The sequence below is a fragment of the Crinia signifera genome, chromosome 1 (genome assembly GCF_055691185.1).
Source record: "Crinia signifera chromosome 1, ASM5569118v1, whole genome shotgun sequence".
Taxonomy (NCBI): domain Eukaryota; kingdom Metazoa; phylum Chordata; class Amphibia; order Anura; family Myobatrachidae; genus Crinia; species Crinia signifera.
In genome coordinates this window covers 125,521,640-125,537,439 of record NC_139217.1, presented here as the reverse complement: position 1 = coordinate 125,537,439, position 15,800 = coordinate 125,521,640, and the positions used below count along the sequence as shown (strand labels likewise).

The 15,800-nt window shown below is 43.3% G+C and overlaps 1 protein-coding gene across 3 annotated transcripts in view; it reads left to right on the top strand.

Annotated features, from left to right (window-relative positions):
- The window catches only part of LOC146060135 (putative ATP-dependent RNA helicase DDX60), a 215,099-nt gene that overhangs the window by 73,575 nt on the left and 125,724 nt on the right, over positions 1-15,800 (top strand). For all 3 annotated transcript variants that reach the window (XM_083173076.1, XM_083173067.1, XM_083173058.1), the window contains exons 13-16: positions 1,605-1,720; positions 2,771-2,940; positions 11,166-11,418; positions 15,003-15,169. In XM_083173076.1, coding sequence (XP_083029202.1) covers positions 1,605-1,720; positions 2,771-2,940; positions 11,166-11,418; positions 15,003-15,169 — 706 coding nt within the window. The remainder of the gene's footprint in view (positions 1-1,604; positions 1,721-2,770; positions 2,941-11,165; positions 11,419-15,002; positions 15,170-15,800) is intronic.

Below are 15,800 nucleotides of genomic sequence, written 5' to 3'. Positions count from 1 at the left end.
TGATAAAAACCAGACAGTTTATCACTTTACCGAGCTTAATAAATCTGCCCCTCAGTTCCTGCTGGAGCCTGCACAAAAATAGCCCTGCTTACACCAGCCCTGTGTTCAACTCAGGGAGGTGCAGTCAGGGGATGCAGGGGAAGCAGTGCCTCTCCTGTCATTAATGATTAAAATAATACAAAGAAAATACTTATGACACATATTCTGTGTCATAAGTATCTTCTTTATATTATTATAATCATTTTTAATTGTGCATCATGAAAGCGGTGCCTCCAGCTGCCCTGTACAAATAGTTAGAAGCAGAGAACGGGCACAAACAGAGGGCTGTAAAAGCCCATTAAAAAAACTAGCTCAAGAGGCACCTTTACAGGTGCCTCAGGGACAGGGGTGTGCCGCAGCGCCTGCAGCCAGCCAGTACCGCTATGCCTGCCTGTCATGTCCCAGCGCTGAACCCTGGGGCTGCAGATGGGGCACCGCTGCATAGCTCATCCGCCAGCTCACCCACCGGCTCCCGCTCGGCTGCCTGTACACTGCAGCAGCAAAGGCCAGCCGACTGTTTCACCTCATACGCGGCCAAGAGTAGTGAGGAGTTCGTCTGGCATTCTGCCCACCTGCAGCCGCAGCCATCCCTCCAGTGTTTCCATCTCCAGTGGTGCAGGTGCCGGCATCGCTGAATAGAATAGCTGTCCCCACTTCACTCAGCTGCAGGAGGATCAGCACCTCTCCCCAGTCCCCTGCTTGCTGGTCCCTTGGGCTGCAGATGAAGCGCTGTTCCTCCCAACTGCCATCAGCAGCCTGCAGATGAGGAGTCCTCGCTGATGGCCTGATGTTGGACCCTGGGCTTCCAACTTGCCCACTGCCTAATGTGAGTGCCAGAGTGACACAAATATAAGAGGAGGGGGTGCGTGTGTCGGCGGTGGCCGGGGGTGGGGGTGCGGTAGTGGCTGCAGCAGTGCCTCTCTGTACACAGCCACCACAGCACGTCACTGGTTCAACTCAACTGAGCAGTGCAATGCTGGAGTAAGTTTCCCATTCTAACAGAAAAAACATATATACAGTACTGAGTGTACATGCACTAGACATTGCTATATTGTCAGTCTGTATCTTAATATTATGGTCTGACTGTGTGGGGACTATCAACCATCACAATTGATAAACATGTCCAGAACAGAAGCATCACTTGTCTCGCTGACACCTTTTGCTCCAAGGGTGCCCTTCAGTGAAAAGGGTTGTGGCTTCACCACTAGGGGGTGTGACCTCCTTAGGAGTTGTGGGCTGCCCCCTAGGACTGCTCTGGCTGCAAATACTGGGTGGGTCCTACACAATGACAGGAGCCAGGTGCAGCATGTATTGTTACAGTGCAGCACTTAGCTCCTGTCACTGAGCAGGAGCCGGCATTGGGGTGTCACCACTTGGTGGGTGATACCCGGGTGGGGCCCGCACCCCCGTTGTGATGCCACTTGTCTAGATTATATTTGTTTCCAGTCACAAACACAGAACCTGATTATAATGGAAGAGTTACAGCCTTAATACCTTTCCATGTTAAAGAACTATAATATGTATGCAACTATTCCCTTTTCATTGGCTTATGCTTATTGTATTAGTGATCATACTGGTATTACTCCCTGTGCAAGAACAAAATTATATGATGAACTTAAGCACTGGCACACAGGACGGGCACTCAGTGATGACTACGACAGGACAAAACATGAAGAGAAAAGTAAGTAAAAATTACTGATATGGATGAAAATTGCAATCTGATCTGATCTGAAGAAGGGCATGCAGGAGAGGTCTCAGTAGAAGATACGCCTCTTGTATGTAGGTGTGATCCCAGCAATGTGACCAATGTTGCAAGCCGGCATCTAACATGATGTACCATGCAGGTGGCCATCTGTGTAAGCTCCAGCTTGCTTAGCTAACCAACGGAAGTGGGGGCTGCAGGCCCTGGAAGTTTGTGTGGTAACACACAGGCCCCTGACTTCTCCCCAGGGTCTGTTTAAAGGTTCCAGGTGCCCTAGGCTAATACATATGTAGCTCCCTTTTAATGGTGCTAAATACACTTTAATGGGTGCTCATGGACATATCAATAGGTGCCATTCATACTGCCCATGTGCATGTAATGAAGAATATCAACTGGCATGTAGGATCTAATGCTTTTTGGCGTTCAAAGGAGACTTTGGCTATAGACTTACACAGTGTACATAAAGTGATGGTTTGATCAGTAAGTTACATTGGAACAGCCATCTGGCAGTCACCTTACGAATTTTACCCCCCCCCCCCCCCCAGTAAATAGGGTTAGGGTGATAGCTAACAAGCAAAGAATGAATTTGGCCCTAGGCTGTAGCCCCATTTTTTTTAAAGCAGCAATCATGTACACTGCAAAACCAGGTTGATTTTGCCATGTAAATGATTGTCGCTTTAAAAAAATGAGAAAACTCTCTCAAAATCTCTTTCTCACACCCTATTACATTTGGCCCGTGAACTCATTTGATTGGACAACTATATGATTGGGCTACTATATGTGTGATCTCAAGGGATTGCGCTACTACTGTATCTCATATAGAGTTATTGTATGAATCACATAGATTTGATGTATTTTGTATGTATTTTGTTCTTGCATCTAAAAAAGTATCAATTCATATGTAGATTTTATAACTAAAACCAAATATGTGCTGTTTTGGATTTCTGAATTGAAAAAAACATATTTTTTTGCAGTTTACTACAAAAGTCTACTGATATAATAAGACATTGTACATCACATTTTTAACAGATGGCGCTAAAGAAAAGTTTCAACTGAGACAATATCAAAAGCTCCAAATGTTTCAATATCGCTATGGACAATCTTTGGGAATCAATTCATCTAAAAAAATTATACTGCAAACTGAACAAGAAGAAGAGAAACATGTTTATAAGGCTCCTGGTAAGAAAAAAGTACCCCAGGTCAGTACAGTATATATTGATGAAATTATGAAATAGTCTTGAAAAGTCAAAATATTTAAAATACTGAACAAAAAAGACAGTTTTTTTTGGTGCTTGTATTCTTCAAAATTATCTTCCAATAGGAGCAGGTTAAGAAATTCTACAACATAGAAATAAGAAATCAGGTGCACCATACAGAAATTACAATTATAATCATTTTAATAAGTACACATCATATAGGAGGTACTTCACTGTTATCCTTTATTTAGGTGGTGTTCTGGGCTGGTTTGGGTGTGCCTTGTGACCTGAAGGTGAACACCTATAATGCTAGGGACTCACCCGGAGAGGTTGATAGGGACAAACAAGAACTTTGGTGGGTAGGCTAAAAATATTGGCCAATTTGATGTAATTAGTAATATTATTATAATTGTAATATGTAGTTATAGACCTGTGTCTACATGGTATATCATGTGAACTCCCATATTCACATGCAGGGGCATAACTAGAACTGCGAGGGCCCCATAGCAAAATATTGAAAGGGCCTACCCTCTACCAGTGTCACTTAAATGCCCCTTAGGGGGCAGAAATGAGGGGAGTGAGAGACAAAAAGGGGGTCAGGAAAGAGAGAGGAGCGGAAAAAGAGAGGGACAACAGAGGTGGTTAAGGAAAGAGAAAGAGAGGGGGCGCATCATGTAAAAATATAGATGAGTAAGGGAGGTTAGGGGGAAGAGAGAGAATGAGAAAAAGATAATGTCATGGAGGAAGGGAGGGGGAAATATGGGCGCAAAAGAGTGTCAGGGATAAATAGGTAGAGTAACAGGAGAAAGAATGAGAGCAAGGATATCAAGGTCAGAAAGAGGAAGAGACAGGGAGAGAGTGAGGGAAAACGAGAGAGGGTGTCAGAGAGAGAAAATGAGAGAGAGGGGAGTATCAGGGAGAAGAAGAATGAGTGACGGGGAGAGAAAGAGAATGAGAGACAAGGTGTCAGGGAAAGTAGAGGTGTCAGGGAGAGACAGGGATTGAGAGAATGAGAGAGAGGGTTTCAGGGAGAGAGAAAACGAGAGCAAGAGAGAGACCGTGTCAGGGAGAGAATATTGCAGCGCCAATTAGGGAAAGAGGGGGGTGAAAAAATAAGAAATTAAGAAAAGAGAGAGAGTGAGAGTGTGGGTAAAGATAGAGAGAGACAGAGAGAGAGATACTAGGGGCAGAGCGAGAGATATAGAAAGTAGGGACAGAGAGATATGAAGAAAAGAGAAAGAGAGTGAGAGTGTGGGTAAAGAGAGAGAGAGAGAGAGTGAGAGACTAGGAGCAGAGATAGATAAAGAGAGAGACTAGGGGAGAGACTAGGGGCAGAGAGAAATAAAGATAGAGACTAGGGGCAGAGAGAAGTGGGAGTGACAGAGAGAGAGAGAGTTGAGAGAAAGAGAAGGAGACAGGTGGATAGAGAGCAAGGGGAGAAAGGAGAATGTGAAAATAGGCAGAGAGGGGGCAGGGGGTTAAAAGAGATGTTGGGGAGACAGCAAGAGGGGAGGGGAAGTGATGAAGAGGTGGGGAGAGAGCAAGAGAGAAAAATAGAGGGTTTTAAGGAAGAGAGAGTTAGGAGAGAGAGAGGATGTCAAGGAGAACGTGAGACAGTACAAGTGAGTGAGACAGAACGAAAAATAAGAGACATTGGCTGGGGAGGTAGAGAAAAAGAGGAGGGAGAGATGAGTTGGGAAGGGGGTAAGAGGCGGGGTGTGGGAGCAAGAGAAAGAGAGTAAAGAGGGGGGCAGGGTAGAGAGTGGAAAAAAGAAGAGAGATTGGTGGGGGCAGGAGAGAAATAGAGGAAAGAGGATAGACAGGGATGGGGAGTGAGAGAGAGGGGGTTGGAGGGGGAGAGAGAGAAAAGAAAAGAGGAGTAAGAGAAGGACTGGGATGGAGAGAGAGGTGGAGGGAGAGAAAGAGTGGGGATAAAAGCAAAGGAGTGCACACATAAGGGACCCATGTGTCACATAATATTTGCGACTAACTCCCCGAAAACCCCAGTTTTTAAGGGGTTAACCAAAAATATTTTGTTTCTCAAGGATGTATCAATAATGGGCAGTATAACAGTGGGTCCCTGGGCTACCCGTCATTCTGAGATGGTGGTAGCCCATTGTAACCTATAGGCAACTGACCAAACTGCCAGCGGGGCACTGAGGTCAGCAGACACCCGGCAACCCAGTGAAGCAGAGCACAGGGACAAGCCCCTGTCTTTGCAGTGAGATACATACAGGAAATGGATTGCATATTGCAATGCAATCCTGGGTGGTAAATGCCACCCATATTGCATTGCATGTGACCCAGAAGTAAATGGGCCCCAAAAATAGAAGAGAGAGGGGAGAGGTAGGTGTGTGTGTGTGTGTGTGGTGGTGGTGGGGGGGGGGGGGGTTGAAAGGAGACACACATCATTTTTAACTCCTAATCCCAGCCCCCCTCTCCCCTGTAATATACAGGTAAGTTTATCTTAGCTTTCTAGTGGCAGTCAGGTAAGTATCTCTCAATTTTGATGGTAGCATTCAGGTGTCACTCTAACCTTAATTAGTGTCTTCTCGTTCTCTTCACAGAGTAGAGGTTCTTTGCAGATTTTACATAAACAATTTATTAAATTACAACAAATTCTATGGCACAAATTACAATTCACAAATTATAAATAAACCTTGACAAACAAAATACATGTATCCAAGTGGAGCTTTTTCATGCTGATGATGTACCTATTTTGGTTTTGCATTCCTATTTAGCCGTATCCAAATGGTTTATTACATGCTATCTTTGTTAATACTGTCAGTGGGAAAACAGTTAACAAGTGCTAAAACAGTTAATAGCTGCTTTGAGTTTGGCAAAAAAAAGTAACAAATACATTTGCAATCAAATATGTAACTCTTTCTCTCTGAACACTTTAACAATTACAGTGTCTATACTATACCAGTGTCTCAATAAACCCTTTCACTTCTGCATACAGTCCTATTTAGATGTCAGCTGTGTATAAACCCTTTCTGGTTTTAGTCTTCTTTAACTTATAAGAGTTCGTCCGCGGAGTGAAAACTATGCTGACTCCTTTGGTAAAGAACTTTGTAATCCACAGAAAGTTAATCTTTTGAAGTAATATCCATATATATATATTTATATATTATACACCTTTGTAATCCTTATAGATGTTCCTGAAGAACTGCATTGTTTATTATATAAATAGCTATTTATAATTGTCCCTTTGTATTTGTAAAAGAACTATACATTTAAGCTTAAATGTTTCAGATGAATTGTCTTCCTTTGTGCACAGGCAAATAAGTCTTTCTAGTAGTCAATAAATAAACAATTTCTATTGGTAATTTTGCCTCCTCTTAGTGATAGCTGTTAGCTGTAGTTGACTCCTTATGAATGTAGCTCTCAATGTCTTTACTTAAGCCTGAAATTGTAGCTGGATTGCAATTTACCTATAAAGACTATACATTGTTTAATAAAGTCTAAGCTTTGCTTCCAAACTGGCTTTGTATAGGCTGAGTAACCATGTGACATGGAGTAATTATGAACAGTCTCTCTGTACTATCTTTTAGTCTATTAAAGCTGGCTAGTTGAGTTGCATGTAAATAAGTTCAATTTATAAAGACATCCCGGAATTCCCTGCCAGTCCTTCCAGCAGTCAATTACCTCTAGGCTTCATCTCCATAGCCGCCCTCCACCAGTCTCCTTACACTGCATCGCTGTTGCAGGGTCTCACTGGGAGGCTGTTACATCACTTACAGTTAGGCCGCACCTCCTGTCAGCTCTGTCTGGCAGTCTCTCCTCAGACCACACTCCACACCTTGTGTGTCTGTAGGTGCTGGCTTCCTCACCCACCTTTCCTTCACAATCTCCACAGGGAGGCTGTCTCTCACCATCTGGCTATAAGGTAGCACACTGGGTTCTCTCACAACAGTCCAGTATCTCAGTCCCTCCAAAAATGGCTGCCTCCAACCCTCTCCTCCGAGCCCAACTGTCAGTGCATGACTTCTATTTATATCCTGCAGTCACATGACCCACTGTCTGCACATGCTGCTGTAACTGATAGCTGCCCCTAACACATACTTGCCAACCCTCCCGCATTCAGCGGGAGGGTCCCGCTTTTTGCTTGACCCTCCCGCTGCCCCGCAAAGCCCCCCATACCTCCCGGTTTCTGGGATTAGTTTCTGGAAATTCGGACTGCGCATGCGCGCGTCCGTACTGGCGGGGGGCGGGGCCTGTTGGGGGAGTCACAGCCGGCCACCGCGGTGTTATGGGTAGCGGTGACCAGCTCCTGTGCGCACAGACCGGATGACAGGATCATCAGGCACTGCAGTCGGGGCTTCCCTGAGGCTGGGCCCGCCCCCACATTCAGCTCCGTGTTACACAGACCAGCTTCCTGCCTCTCCCCCTCTGCTTTCCCTGTGCTGCGCTGCCTCCCTCCCTCACCACATGGCTGGTTCCCTAAGTCCCTGGCATGAGCAACAACACAGCCAGGTGAGTGCTGTGTGCACTAAGGAAATGGGGGCTGGTGTATCATGTGTGTGTACTGGGTGTAATATGGGGCTGCTATGTATAATTTAATATGTTGTGTGCAATGTGCTGCATGTATGGGGGAGGGGGGTGCTGTGTATATGTCATGGGTGTAATATGGGGGGAATCTGCATGTGATATATTATGGTGTTTTGTGCAATGTGCTGTGTGTACTGTGCAGGGTGTAATATGGGGAGAGGGAGGTGCTGTGTATATGTCATGGGTGTAATATGGGGGGAATCTGCATGTGATATACTGTATTATGGTGTTTTGTGCAATGTGCTGTGTGTACTGTACAGGGTGTAATATGGGGAGAGGGAGGTGCTGTGTATATGTCATGGGTGTAATATGGGGGGAATCTGCATGTGATATATTATGGTGTTTTGTGCAATGTGCTGTGTGTACTGTGCAGGGTGTAATATGGGGGAGGGGGTGCTGTGTATATGTAATGGGTGTAATATGGGGGAATCTGCATGTAATATACTATTGTGTTTTGTGCAATGTGCTGTGTGTACTGTACAGAGTGTAATATGGGGAGAGGGAGGTGCTGTGTATATGTAATGGATGTAATATGGGATGAATCTGCATGTAATATACTATAGTGTATTGTGCAATGTGCTGTGTGTACGGTACAGGGTGTAATATGGGGGAGGGGAGTGCTGTGTATATGTAATGGGTGTAATATGGGTTGAAGCTGCATGTGATATATTATGGTGTTTTATAGAATGTGCTGTGTGTACAGGGTGTAATATGGGGGAGGGGGGTGCTGTGTATACTGTACTATGATGTGTGGCTGGTAGTACTGTGGGTAGTACTGTGGGAATGTAGCTGAGATATCAGTGTGTGTGGCCAGTACTGCACTTTTGTTATTTACTTTTTACCTGCTACTGCAGGGCACACCCCTGAGTGACAGTTGACACGCCCATGGGTGGAGATAGACACGCCCTTTGGGTAAAATGTGGTACGCCCCCCTCAACGGCACTCCACACGTTGCCCTACAGTGTGATCTATAATCTCCCTGAAACTACTTTTCAAAAGTAGGCAAGTATGCCCTAACAGTTCAGTATAAAAGTCTTATAACATTTTACAAGCATTGGGGTACCATGTATTTTGAGGTTATCACACCCCTTCCTCCCGGGTTCCACTGTTTACTTTGCTCTGTCCCCCCTCCAGCTTCAGTAAAAGCAGAGCATTGTACCTGCTGCAACAGGAGAGCAGGTCTCCTACCAGCTCCGGCAAAATGCCAGCTATCCTATTTTTTGCAAGGGAGCCTAGATCTACAAGGCTGAAGTTTGCTTCTTATTTGAGCTCCAGCTTATTATTCAGAAAATGTTGATATTAAAACAATGAATTTTTTAAATATCAAAGCAGGATCATTAAATTATTATTGTACAAACAAAAAAATATCCATGACACAAATCTCAATTGTATTTTATCACAAATCTCAATGGGATTTTAGTCTGAAATAGGCTGGAAAAGGGGCATAGGTCCCAGATTTCCTAATTTTAAACAAGTAGCTGGTGTAAACAGTGTTGGTCAAACAATATGAAACCTGAAACCCACATAGAGGGGTCACTTACATATGACCCATCTGCAAATGACTTTACCAAACAAGGATTTGGGTAGACATAGGGCACCTAATTGAATATAGGTACAACAGATTTTATCTTCTAAATAAGAAGCTGGTGTCCTCCAACGGTTAAACAGCATTGGTCAAACAGTATGACACTTGAAATCCACACTTACATATGACCTACTTGCAATTTCTTTTGACTAACAAGGATTTAGGCAGAGATAGGGCACTATAGTGGGCATGTGTCCCATATTTCATCATTTTAAATAAGTAGCTGGTGTCCTGCAAGGATTAAATAGTGTTGGTCAAACAATGTGAAATTTGAAACTCACACAGGGGGGTCACTTTCATATGACCCATCTGCAAATCACTTTACCCAACAAGGATTTGTGTAGAAATAGGGCACTAAAGTGGGCATAGGTACCATATTTAATCTTTTGAATAAGAAGCTGGTGTCCTCCAAGGGTTAAATAGCGTTAATCAAACAGTATGACACTTGAAACCCACACAAGGGGGTCACTTACATATGACCCACTTGCAATTTCTTTTGACTAACAAGGATTTGGGCAGAGATAGGGCACTAAAGTGGGCATGAGTCCCAGATTTCATTATTTTAAATAAGTGGCTGGTGTCCTGCAAGGATTAAAAAGTGTTGGTCAAACAATATGAAACTTGAAACCCACACAGGGGGGTCACTTACATATGACCCATCTGCAAATGACTTTACCTAACAAGGATTTGGGTAGAAATAGGGCACTACATTGAATATAGGTACAAGATTTCATCTCTTAAATAAGAATCCGGTGTCCTCCAAGGGTTAAACAGCATTGGTCAAACAGTATGACACTTGAAACCCACACTTACATATGACCTACTTGCAATTTCTTTTGACTAACAAGGATTTGGGCAGAGATAGGGCACTATAGTGGGCATGAGTCCCATATTTCATCTTTTTAAATAAGTAGCTGGTGTCCTGCAAGGATTAAACAGCATTGGTCAAACAATGTGAAACTTGAAACCCACACAGGGGGGTCACTTACATATGACCCATCTGCAAATGACTTTACCCAACAAGGATTTGGGTAGAATAGGGCACTAAATTGAATGTACTGCTGTAGGTACCAGATTTCATCTTTTGAATAAGAAGCCGGTGTTCTCCAAGGGTTAAACAGCGTTGGTCAAACAGTATGACACATGAAACCCACACAAGGGGGTCACTTACATATGACCCACTTGCAATTTCTTTTGACCAACAAGGATTTGGGCAGAGATAGGGAACTAAAGTGGGCATGGGTCCCAGTTTTCATATTTTTAAACAAGTAGCTGGTGTCCTGCAAGGGTTAAACATCATTGGTCAAAAAATATTACACTTGAAACCCACAAAGGGGGGTCACTTCATATGACACACTTGCAATTGACTTTGACCAACAAGGATTTGGGCAGAATTAGAGCAATAAAATGGGCATGGGTCCCAGATTTCATCATTTTGAATAAGTAGCTGTTGTCCTGCAAGGGTTAAACAGCGTTGGTCAAATAATATTACACTTGATCCTACACAGGGGGTCACTTACATATGACCCACCTGCAATTTATTTTGACCAACAAGGATTTGGGCAGAAATAGGGCGTTTAAATGGGCATGGGTCCAAGATTTAATATTTTTGAATAAGTAGCTGGTGTTTTGCAAGGGCTAAACAGCATTGTTCCAACAATATGACACTTGAAAACCACACAGGGGGGTCAATTAACTCGGGAGAGTTCAGGCGCCCGATTCCTCCCGAGCCACCTCAAAACATCCCCGAGCCTGCCGCTTGTGTGGTCAGTGATGGCTGGCATGCGGCGCAGGAAGCTCCGGCGTACTAATGCCAGAGCAGAGGTGAGGGGGGGGGGGGGACTCCGGTGATCTGTGGTGAGTTTTGCTGGGGCAGGACAAACCTGCCCTGGTAGGTATGACCTGCCCCAGCAAAACCCACCACTCAAGGGGTTAATGCATAGATCCCTATATCATGATTGAGATAAACCATACCCCATGTTCCTTATAACTATAATATAAAGATAAGACTTTTAGCATGTGCTTATTTGAGTTAAACACACTGGGGTATAGCTACAGTATATCTTCATATAAGAAATATGTATTTTTCCAGATGGCAAAAAAGGACAAAATTATAGAAGAAAATCTTAAAAGACACAAAGACAGAGAAGAAAACAAAGAGCAGCAACAATGGAAAACCCTGGCTTCAGCGCTGGAAAAAGAGATAAGGGCAAAATTCTTTTCTGGCATTAAACAATATGAAACATTTATTAATTCATTGCAGACTACTAATGTGAAGTATCAGGCACAGCTGAGAACATTAACCGTCTGCTTTGAAATTTGGCTTGAAGAGTGTAAAACTAAATGTAAGTATTGGGATCAATTAAAGTCAGTGATGTAACAAATTGGTATATACCTTATATGTTTATTTATGTTACCACTGTATAATATTAATTATTGGTAATACAGTACACAGACATTTATTACTGTAACTAGCTATGTATTGTAACACATTGCTGCTTGGTCCACTTCCATACCCCATGATTTACTATGCACTGGATTGGAGGGTGATCATTCAAACTGCGGGCAATGGCCCTCATTCTAATTTGCACACTCCACTGCGTATCTGCGCAGGGGAGGGATAGTGACTGTGCATGTGCAGAAACGTTTATGTGCATGTGCTGCCACTTGGAGTGTGTGGGTGCAGCAAACTGCTTGTGTGCCATCCCGTTCGCACCAAGGAGTGTGGACGGGGGTTTTGGGGTGGCGGTGAGGGTCTGCACCCATGGAAACGCACCGTGTTTCATGGGAATTCCCATGAAAACACTGGGTGTTCCCTTGTAAGTGGTCCAGGACGCAGGTGCAGTGGGCGGGTAGCTGATGTTAGCGGATGTCAGCTGCCTGACCGCTTCCCATACAGGGCGCCCGCAGATGTAAGACACTAGAGAGGTGTCTTACATCTGTGAGCCCCTGTAAAATCATTTGATGGTTGGCATCCATCAAATGATTTTGTCCCTGCACGCAAGGCTGCAAATGGATGTTTATGCTGTGTGCACGGATATTCGGCATGCGGGGTGGGGGTGGGGTGGGGGGGCGGGGGGTTCCGTTCGTGTGTTCGCAGCTTTGTTGTGTCAACTAGAATGACCTCCAATGTGCGGAGAATAAAATGTACCAAACCACATGCAAGTTAAGATAAAACACCAGGGGAAAAAATTGTTTTGAGGTCTAGGACAAACAGCATGTTTGGTACTTGTGTAATATCTGGGCGCCCGATTTTTTCATTGTATTGCATTGCATCGCATCGCACTACTTAAGGCATGCGATGCGATGCAATGTGATTTTTCATTGTAAAGACCAGATTTTTAATTGTATAGTCACCCATGGGTGATTTCATACCCCCACTATCCAACTACGCATGGAGTTGATTTTATATAGTGTGGCGAGCCACCGAGCCCCGCGAGGGGACGCAGAATACATGTAAAGTAATCCGCGTCCCCTCGCGGGACACGCTGCGCTCGCCACGCTTTGGGCTCAGTGGCTCGCTGCGCTCGCCACACTATATAAAATCAACTCCATGCGTAGTTGGATAGTGGGGGTATGAAATCACCCATGGGTGACTATACAATTAAAAATCGGGTCTTTACAATGAAAAATCACATTGCATCGCATTGCATGCCTTAAGTAGTGGCATGCAATGAAAAAATCGGGCGCCCAGATAATACACAAGTACCGCATGTTTTATGAGCAATTTATCAAAAACTGGGGCAGATGTATTAACCATGGTGAAGATAAAGCGAAGATAAAGTGGAAGGTGTTAACACACCAGCCAATCAACTCCAAACTGTCAATTTTCAAACATAGATGATTTGCTGGAACGTTATCTACTTCTACTTTATCTCAACTTTATCTCTTTGCCAGGCTTAATACATCTGCCCCAGTGTTTGATAAATGACAGGCTTTAGATAAAAATTGGAACACTTTAGTAAACTGCATCTATAATTTTACTCACTTCTGGGCTTCAACCCAGTGCTCTCATCTACCTGTTCACTGCTGTTATGCTATTACAGCACACAGGTGGAAAAAAGAAACTGGTAGATAAACAAGTGAATCTATACTGCAGCTTTAATGCTCATAGCAACTAATCAGTATCACAAAGTCTGATACTACAGAAAGTATATAGAGGGAATACTGTTAGACACAATTAAAGGTACTGTATCTGCACCCCTATTGAATACAGTATTCCACTCACAGCAATTACAAACATACTTTCCCCAGACATCATTGTCTGATATATTTTAAAGTTTTTGTTTATTGTTTATTCTGTTATATATTTTTTATAAATGTTGCATAAATTTCCACTGTATTATTAAATTCAGCAACATTAATTTGTGATTAAGAGGATAGGTCCCTACCCATGATTGCAAGTCATATTAATACATTCACTGATACAGTTAAACCATTACCTACACGGTTATATCACAACAAATGCTAATTTTCACATGCCACTTTTTTTTATATTTTTAACATGATTTATGTACAGTAATCACATAAACTGTACTTTGTACCCTATATACTGCAACTTAAAGTACCCATACACGGTGCGATGAACTCTGTGCTTTTTTGGACAAAATCATATGCACTGCAGGTGGGGCAGATGTAACATGTGCAGAGAGAATTAGATTTGGATGAGTTATTTTTTTTTCTGTGCAGGGAAAATACTGACTGCTTTATTTTTACACTGCAATATAAATCTCACTTTGAAGTAAAACCCCACCCAAATCTAATTATCTCTGCACAAGTAACATCTGCCCCACCTGCAGTGCACATGGTTTTGTCCATTTGAGAAGGCATTTGCCTCTGAGAGTGAACCAGAATAAGGCCCTTAGTCAGAGTTGGTACACTATCATTCCTATTTCATTCCTAGGTTTAGCTCAGTGTGGAATCAAATCAAATTTCCCAGTGTTTAAACATGCAAGATCCAATTGTAAAATTGCATTATTCCATTGGCTGGATGCATGACCCATGGGGTCAACTAAGTCATTAACTGCAGCTCCTACAAAGAGATTGTGGTCTCTGTACTCCTGAAACAAAGGCAACATGCCTTAATTTTAGAAAACGGAAACAATGGCCGCCCCTGGATGTCTGCAGACATGGTGCATAGATGCAAGACCTGTACTGCACATGCCAGCCATTGGCACTTTGGGTACTTATGTAGTATCTGGGCTGCCGATTTTTTGATTGTATGCCTTAAGTTAAGGCATACAATCAGATGCGATGCGATGCGATATCGCATCGCATACGACCATGCGATGCGATGACCCGATTTTTCCATAGGATTCAATGTTAAAATGGACTGAGTCCATTTTAACATGGAATTCAATGGGAAAAAGGGGTCCTTTTCATACCCCTACTATCCAAGTGGGCATGGAGTTGGATATAAACCTGTGGCGAGCGTAGCGTAGCGAGCGTAGCGAGCCACCGAGCCCGAAGCGTGGCGAGCGAAGCGTGGCGAGCGAAGCGAGCCCCGCGAGGGGACGGTATTCTGTGTCCCCTCGCGGGGCTCGCTACGCTCGCCACGCTTCGGGCTCGGTGGCTCGCTACGCTCGCCACAGGTTTATATCCAACTCCATGCCCACTTGGATAGTAAGGGTATGAAAAGGACCCCTTTTCCCATTGAATTCTATGTTAAAATGGACTCAGTCCATTTTAACATTGAATCCTATGGAAAAATCGGGTCCATCGCATCGCATCGTATCGCATCGCATGCGATATGGTCGGGTGCGATGCGATGGACCCGATTTCAAAATCGGCAGCCCAGTTACTACATAAGTACCGCACTTTGTAATTCATGGCTCACAACCATCAGGATATGAATCAAGTCCATGCTGCTGAAATATATTATACATGTAGTCTGTTCTAATTAAATACATTTTTTTCTTGTTTATTTTAGCTAAAAACCAAAGAGATATAAATATTGTTGTGGAAATAATAAAGATAATTCAGGCAATCATGAATAATTACCAAGATACTTTGAAAAAGAAAGATCAACACCTGATAGCTACTTATCTTGGCAAACTGGGATTCCAAAACTTGGCCTGTTCATTGATGTCAACCGAGGTATAAATTATTGTAGTATTCAAACAAATAGAGACAATAAAATATCACCTGTAACTGGTGCCTTGTCACGTATTTGGGCTATTGTCTTTAATTTATAATTGTACTTTCTTTATTGGAAATTGTAGTATCAGTAAAATCAATACAGCAATAGTTGCCTTATTTAAATAGCACAAAACAGGGTACTTTTTTAGTTTCACGGCGTCCGATATATCGGTTGCAATATCGGCCGATATATCGATGCGATCCGATGCGATTTTTTACCTGTTCATAACCCCACTATCCACTAGGCATGGAGTTGATTTTATCTGCAAGTGTATGGCCAGCTTAACTCTCTGCACAAGTAACATCTACCCCACCTGCAGTGCACATGGTTTTGTCCATCTAAGAAGGAATTTGCCAGAAGGAGTGAACCAGAATAAGGCCCCGTGGGGCAGATGTATTAAGCCTTAACAAGAGATAAATGCAAGAGTGATAAATTGAAAAAAGTCAGTAAGGAGCTGATTGGCTGGACGTTTATCTCTCCTTATCACCCTTGTATTTATCTCTTGTTAAGGCTTAATACTTCTGCCCCATAGTGAGGAATATTTACTAACGTAATAAAACAGACAAGTTAAGATGTTGTCCATAGCAA